Source organism: Poecilia reticulata, linkage group LG12, assembly GCF_000633615.1.
Source record: "Poecilia reticulata strain Guanapo linkage group LG12, Guppy_female_1.0+MT, whole genome shotgun sequence".
In the NCBI taxonomy this organism is placed as follows: domain Eukaryota; kingdom Metazoa; phylum Chordata; class Actinopteri; order Cyprinodontiformes; family Poeciliidae; genus Poecilia; species Poecilia reticulata.
In genome coordinates this window covers 24,893,398-24,900,640 of record NC_024342.1, presented here as the reverse complement: position 1 = coordinate 24,900,640, position 7,243 = coordinate 24,893,398, and the positions used below count along the sequence as shown (strand labels likewise).

At 46.6% G+C, this 7,243-nt stretch overlaps 2 protein-coding genes across 5 annotated transcripts in view; both read right to left on the bottom strand.

The window, feature by feature from the left end:
- Window positions 1-2,008, bottom strand: part of c6.2 (complement component 6, duplicate 2) — a 24,221-nt gene extending 22,213 nt beyond the window's left edge. The window contains exons 1-3 of the mRNA XM_017307761.1: window positions 1,017-2,008; window positions 765-937; window positions 49-179 (exon numbers count right to left, since the gene is read on the bottom strand). Of these exons, the coding sequence (XP_017163250.1) occupies window positions 49-179; window positions 765-937; window positions 1,017-1,148 (436 nt within the window). The 5' untranslated portion in view covers window positions 1,149-2,008. The remainder of the gene's footprint in view (window positions 1-48; window positions 180-764; window positions 938-1,016) is intronic.
- Window positions 2,009-2,108: 100 nt separating this feature from the next.
- LOC103474029 (E3 ubiquitin-protein ligase RNF180-like) lies at window positions 2,109-7,174 on the bottom strand. Of its 4 annotated transcripts, none has more exons than XM_017307764.1 (9): window positions 6,919-7,174; window positions 6,343-6,467; window positions 6,068-6,169; window positions 5,525-5,611; window positions 4,840-5,319; window positions 3,812-3,979; window positions 3,416-3,629; window positions 3,209-3,334; window positions 2,109-2,424 (listed from the first exon to the last, which is right to left on the bottom strand). In XM_017307764.1, the coding sequence occupies exons 3-9, from the start codon at window positions 6,134-6,136 to the stop codon at window positions 2,249-2,251; spliced, it is 1,320 nt and encodes a 439-aa protein (XP_017163253.1). In that variant the 5' UTR covers window positions 6,137-6,169; window positions 6,343-6,467; window positions 6,919-7,174; the 3' UTR covers window positions 2,109-2,248. The 4 variants fall into 4 exon arrangements, with proteins under 4 accessions (XP_017163253.1, XP_017163254.1, XP_008422968.1 ...); XM_017307765.1 differs by lacking the exon at window positions 6,919-7,174 and adding an exon at window positions 6,627-6,912; XM_008424746.1 differs by lacking the exon at window positions 6,919-7,174 and having other exon boundaries at window positions 6,068-6,172; window positions 6,343-6,912.
- Window positions 7,175-7,243: the final 69 nt, after the last annotated feature.

Genomic DNA, 7,243 nt, shown 5'->3' with positions numbered 1-7,243 from the left:
TTCTGGTTCAGTTCTGGTTCAGTGTTTCTGGTTCAGTGTTGCTGGTACCTCTCCGGTGCAGCTGCAGGACCCCCAGCAGGCACATGGACTTGAGCATCTCGGTTATGAACATCTCCAGGCAGCACTGCAGCTGGATGAAGAGCCGGCAGATTTCAGGATGGATCTGTCCGTCCTCCGGCCTGCAGGACACAAGATGGATGAGKATGTTCCAGATTTAGACTCACTAATGCATGAGGAGGAAAAGTGATGATAAAAACCCAGAAACCCTGCGGACCTGAAATGTCTGCACACTTTATCAATGTGTTGCATCATTTGCTAAACATGTTTGTTTTCTTTTATGAGTTTGTGTGAAATTCAATGATGTGTTTTAGAAAATATGCATAAAATATCCTGCTGCTTTGTTTTTAATGAGGTTTATCCACCTTCACTTTATTTAATCTGTTCTAGTTTCATTTTGTTTTTATTCTGTTTTTTTTTTTTACTTGTGTATGAAAAAGTAAAACAATGACAGATAATAAATAATTTTCAATCTGATTAAATAATTTAATTTATTGTTTTAGGTTTCGGATGTTTTGTTGTGGACATTTGAGATAAATKACTTTTCTATTTGCAATTTTCAGGTAATTTCAGATTATTTCAAAAACGACAATATTATAATAAATCATTTATCGTCCAGGAAAATAACAAAAACAAACCAGAAATCAATACTAAAACGTTAATAATTAGTTTTTATGCTGCTCCACGTCACTGCGGTTTGCGTTCACCCCGATCCGGAGATGACGGCCAGGTCCTGGTGCGCGGCCCGGGCCATGGAGCATCCTTTGGACCGGGTCTGGTGCATCTGAGCCCGCAGAGACGGACAGTCCACCGAGATCTCCCCGACAGAAATGACCTGCTCCCGGTACAGAGCCACCAGCGTGTTGAACTCCTGAACCGTCTGAAACCGTCACCAGTAAAGGAGGATGAATCAGAGCGGAGCGGCTCGCATTGATTTCACCGTGTTTCTCTCTACCCACCATCCTGCTGTCGTCCACCGCCGCCTCGGAGCTCTGCCGCCGCTCCGGATCCGCCTGCGCCGCCTTGCTGATGGGGAAGATGCTCCCTGCGGATCTTGGGCGCTTTTTCCGCCCGTACGGTGCGGAACACATGCATGCACCCCCGTCCGCCGGAGCCCACCCAGAGAGAGAGGCACCCCAAAATAAAAAGAATCAAAAAACAAAAAAAAAAAAAAGATCCAACAAAACGAGTCAGCTCAGGCGGATGAGAGCCCGGATCGGAGGGCCTCCCTTCCCCGGCTGTAAGCGCTGGTTTCCCGGGGAAACAGGAGCTGGTGTCCGGCCGATGGGAGCCGCTTCTGCATCCCAGCCGAGATGGAGTCACCTTCAGCCGCCTGTGAAGGCCGACAGGAGGGGGGCAGGCTGCGCGGCTTCCTTCCGCCTCAGCCTCGCGTCTGAGGAGCCAACAGCAAAACAAGTCGTCACCTCGGAACGAGATTAACCGTTTAGCGCCGTGAGAGCAAGAAAATGCTCACAAAAATAAACTAACAGGGTTAAAAAACACCGACATGTTTTAGTTTCAATAGATGGGAAGTATMGGTTCAGCTGTTTATGGGGYGCAGTTTGTAAAGTAAGAGCGATAATTTGAGTTTGTTTTTCAAGTTATTCATTCATCACAGTTTAAAACTATGGAACTAATTAGGAAGAAATATTTAGTTTGAAATGTTSTAAGTTAAATGTTTAGTTAAATAAATCTACTCAGTTTTTTAGTTAGAAAGAAAATTAAGATTTAAGCTAAATCAAGTAAATTTAGTCAGACTTGGTTTGGTCCTTTGTCAAACCAACCAAACCYTGTGAGCAGCCAGTTCCCCTCCTGGCCTGTGGGGGCGCTRCAGCAAGAACCACTGAAGGAAACGAGACAAAAACCTCTGAAGACACCGAAACGTAAATAAAAATKGCGTCGTATCASATTTTTAGCGTTGGTCGGATTTCTGTTTAGTTCTTAGCCGTTTCTCCTGCTAGCGCTAAGCTAACGTGTGTGTGTTTTTGTTGGATTTATCTGTCCTTCTGAGGACACAGGAACGACAATGACTCAGCACGAAAACATTTACAGCCGTGAAAAGTGGAGAAATTTATTTTTACAAGTAGTTGGAAGCGTTTCGTTTAGCACCTCTCTGTGGTCCTGCAGGGTTTAAAAAGCCTCTCGAGTTCATAAATCATGTGCAAACTAACAGCAGGACATGTGCAGAAGCTCATGTGAGTAAGGTGAAGAAGAACCCGGCGAGGTAGAGGAGCAGCGCCACGGAGATGACGAAGAGGACGATGAGCGTGGCGAAGGGCAGCTGAGGAAGGGCCTGCGTGCTGAGGTCAAAGGGTCGCTGAGTCAGGCGCCAGCGTTGCCACGCGGCCTCCGCGCTTTGCCCATGACCTGCAGCACAACGGAGCAGAGGTCAGAGGTCACCAGACACGACGACCTTCAGGAACATATTCACAGATCAGCTGAACGTTAAACTGAAAACTGAAGTTTCTGACTAAGCACAAGATTTTAATTCAACATTTTTAAACAAAGAATCTMKTTTGTTTTGAGCAACTAAACCAGGATTGGAGTTAATTCTGTAAAACAGTCGCTATAGTTACCAAAGTTTAATACAAATACAAAAAAAATAATCTGATTCTGAGCGACGAGGCTCAAAACAGAAATAAAAACAATTATTAAGATAAATATTAAGTATTATAAAAAGCAATAAGATGAAATTAATACTTTTAAACCGGGTCCTCTTGGGTAAATAGATGTGAAGTGTAATGACACACCTGAGCCACCAGGGGCAGCAAAGCTGCGGTGCATTATATTTAAATGGAAAAGTCTTAATAATAATAATAATAATAATAATAATAATGTTTTGGACAAATTGGTGCCAGAAAGTGTTTGAAAATATCAGAATTTATGGTTTTTGTTTGATTCTGTTTTAATTTCACGGTTTTCCAGCAAACTGATCCCAACATGGAGTCCGGCAGCGTCCAGAACCTGGTTTGGGTCAGTTTATTGGGAACGTGACATTTTACCATCCAACAGGGACAAAACTCCTGATTGGTTCTGAACTGAAAGAGGAGCCATTTTGGACACCAGAGGTGTTAGTTACTGGCCCGGTCAAACCCAGTTGGACCCGGTTCAAACCCATCAGCAGTTTGAGTAAAAGTGAAAACGTCCTGACAGCACAGGAAGCGGGTCGGCTCTCTGGAGCTGGGCAGCGGCCAGCGGGAGCTCAGCGAGTTCTGGAAGTTCTGCCTGCGCGTCGCCCAGACCTTCGGGAACAGAGTCTTGGCCCGGTGGTCCAGCTCTGTGGGAGGAAGAGCAGCGGGGTCAGAACTGGAGGGCTTAGTCTGAGACCGTGACCCGGTCGGGTCGGGTCGGCGCCGACCTCTGTGGAAGCCGGTGTTGGCGATGATGCGGCGGCAGAGCGGGCAGGGCGTGTGGGCGGCGCGGTTCCGRGCCAGGCGGCGCAGACACGGCTCGCAGAAGACGTGAGCGCAGGGCAGGCAGCTGCGCGGCCGGAAGAAGACGTCCAGACACACGGCGCAGGTCAGACCGTCCCGGTCCACGTCCTCACAGGCCAGAGGATGGGCTGGGGACGACTGGGACACACAGGTCAGAGGTCAGATTAAACCAACATTAATAAGAAACATTGTTCAGATATTTAACTGTTTTTATTTGAGTCATTTTATGACCTGAACTTGTTTTAATCGTCTCATTTTACAGAAATGAATAAATAAAAGTTTTAATAATAATCTCATTGATTGCCTCTGCTCTTCCTCACCTGCTCCTCCTCTTCCTCTTCCTCCTCTTCCTCCTGCAGACGGCTCTGCTGCCATCTCTCTCTCCTCCTCTGCTTCCTCCTCCGACTCTTCAGTCGGTTCTGGTCCGTTTTGCTCAGTCTGTTCCGGGCCAAGGAGCTCAGAACCTCGGGGCCCCGAGAGGAGGACACCTGGCCAGGAGAGAGCCAGAACCGGGTCAGAACTAGGTCAGAACCAGGTCAAAACCGGGTCAGAACCAGGTCAGAACCTGGTCAGAACTGGGTCAGAACCGGGCCAGAACCAGGTCAGAACCGAATCAGAACCAGTTCAGAAACGGGTCAGAACCAGGTCAGAAACGGGTCAGAACCGAATCAGAACCGGGTCAGAACCGGCAGCTCAACCAAAGTGGTTTCGGTTCTGACCCGTTTGGTTTTCCTGAGTGTTTCAAGCGTCTCATGATTCTCGCAGTGGAGTTTCGCAGGTTGGAGCCACAACTCAGAATTTCAGCCATTGTTGACAGAAAAACGCAGAAAATCCACTGAGACACTCAGAAACTTCTGAGCTCCAAAAGTCAAGAATCTGAGAGAAAAATCGCAGAAATTTTCTAGAAAAAACTTGAACATTTCTGAGGTTCAGAAGTCGAACATTTTAGAAATCTAGTGAAACTTCCTGTAAGGCAGTTTGAATCGTCTTGTACATGAAATGTGATTCACAAATAAATTCATGCTAGCCTGACCATGACAACSTTGAATGTAGATGTGCTGTGGAATTTGGTGCGTTYYGGTTCAGTTAAATCAAAATGGCCACYGAAACACTGACAGATCTGACAGATCATCAGTAGATGTGTAAATGATCTAATCAATGTTTATTAATAATCACAAAGTAAACATTGGGCCTGTGTGGGAAACGTTTGTGTCATTTCTGGTGTTGAATCCTGAGGTTTCATCTTGCTAACAGATTCTACCGGTGAAAGTAAAACAATCGTCTTTTTTCCCTCCGGTGTTGTGAATTTTCCAGATTTAAACAACAACGTCCAACATTAAAAACGAACCGTTTCCTCCTCCTGCCGCTCTGCTTCCCCCTCAGAGGTGAAATAAACTTCATCTGCTTCCGGAGGCGCTGAAGACGACAATGCTAACTGCACTAATGATGCTAATCCTGCCGGAGCTCCAGACTCCCAGGGGACGCCGTCGCTCTGCACCTCACTATCCKGTTCAGCCTCGAGTTCTGCTGCTGTCCTGACTGACGAGTCCAGCTCCGTGTCTCCGGCGGCACCGTGCTGTGGGGCCCCACCGGCGCAGACCGGGCCCAGAGCGGGCTCCTCCTGCTGGGCAGCCTGCGCCGACCCGCGGCCCGTCCCGTGCAGCGGGACGAAGAGGAGGCGGGGCTTCTGGTCCAGATCCACGCGGCTGCGGCTGAAGTGGACGGTGGCGTCGCGGCCGCAGGGGCAGCGGTACTGGTTCAGGAAGCTGAAGCTGCCCAGCCGGGCCCCGCAGTGGAAGCAGTTCAGCTTCCCGGACGTCCAGACGGCCTGAGGACGAGACGGCAGGTTGTGGAAGACTATAGAAACGGTTCTGATCACAGATTGGCGGCGCTCAGCCGACCTGATTCTGCTTCAACCTGGTTGACGCCGGTCAGATTTGGTTCACTTCAGGCTGCAGTGTGAACGCAGCCTGAAGTGAACCAAATCTGACCGTCATGATGAGAACATCAAACAGGAAGAGGAGAAAACTGACCTGCTGAACTGAGGTCCAGATCCACTCTGGTAGGTTATCAACATCCATGTGCCAGATGAAGCAGGGGCCCGAACCGGAGTCCACTTCCTGGACACACAAACCGAGCTTCCAGTAAAACACAGAGACCCAAAATAAATTCACTCAGTGGAAAAACGGCAGTTTTRCGCTGCGATGAGGTGGTTTTATAAATGCATCAAAATAAATGTGTCTCAGGAAAATAAATGGAAATATATGAGTCACATGATCAACAGCAGGATGTTACTACTGAGGGAAACCACAWAGAAGACAACAGGAAGTGGATTTACGACATTCAAATGAGATGGTTGGATAAAAGTGAACAAATCTAAACTTGTTCTCCAGAGTTCACAGGAAGTGCCTTACGTCCACTTCCTTCACTGACTCTCCACATTAATGGTGCTACGTTAATAAATAACGAGTAAAAACAAAAGTCTGAACTGGATGAAGACACAGACAGAGACGCTGAACGTCTGAGGCTCCAAACCAAACCAGTTTGATTCCATTGAAATGAAACTCGTCACTGACCCCCACCAGAGACTTGGCGTCTCCGACGGCCCTGCGGCAGCGACGGCAGCGGAGCTTCTTTCCGTTCATCTTCACCCACCTGGCAGGAGCAGATCAGTCCTTCTGCTGGTCAGGAGGGAYGACAGCACAAACCAGACAGGTCAGAGGTCAACGGATTATTACAAACATCTTCAAAATGATATTTTATTCACCAATTCTGTTAAAAAAAAGGTGAACATTTTTACTGGTTCTGCCTTACAGCTACACTTTTTCCCTCCACTAAACATTCCACTCACCTCTCAGAATCAGCTGTAGGGTGTTGCCATGGAGACGGATGTTTGGGTTTTGTTAACTTCGTGACCTGATCCCAGAATCACCAACTGTCTGCCATCCCATCACAAGCATTTAGGCCTGAAACTGACTGTAAAAAGCATCAACGGTTCAAAGCAACTGATGGAAACTTTGAGGAAACGTCCCGACTGGTGATCTAAACCCAGTTAGAGCTTCTTTAAAACGGGAAATATTACAGATTATTTAACAATTCAGGACTTTATCACAGCTGAGCTCGTTAAAAACACACCTGCTGATACTGAAAAAATTCTTAATACCATCCAGCTGTTGACATCTTTACAAAGTTTAACACACGCATCAGTCCCGCTAACACTTAGCATTAATATCACAACTTAGCTGTTACTTTTCCTCTAAACGTCTCGCTAAAAGTCCGTCCAAACAGTTTAAACTCCAGTTAACTTCGCCAAACTTAACCAAATAAACAGCAGTTTTCTCCCGTTGAGGTTTGAAATGTGCAGCGAGCTAACTTTTAAAGTGTCGATCTTATAACTTATAGTCAGTTTTTCCACAGTTAGGCTTACCGTAAATAACTTTTAAACGTTTAAAACGGTCGAGGTGACGAAGTGCTGAGAATTTAAATCTCTTCGTGACAACAGGAAAAGTGAGAATCTACGGGACGGCCGTTGGGCCAAAAATGACCAGAGCGCTCGCCGTCCCAAAAGCCGGCAAAGGCGAATAATTTCGCTTTTCTGTGATAATAATTACATTAAGCCGTAAAAAAAAAAAAACGTATGGGAAATTATAGTAACAATAGTGTCCCCCTGCTGGTTTATTTATGTAACTACACTTAGAAAATAGAAGCATCGTAATGTTTGGAGGTAAAAATCAATTTGTATTGACAAAAAA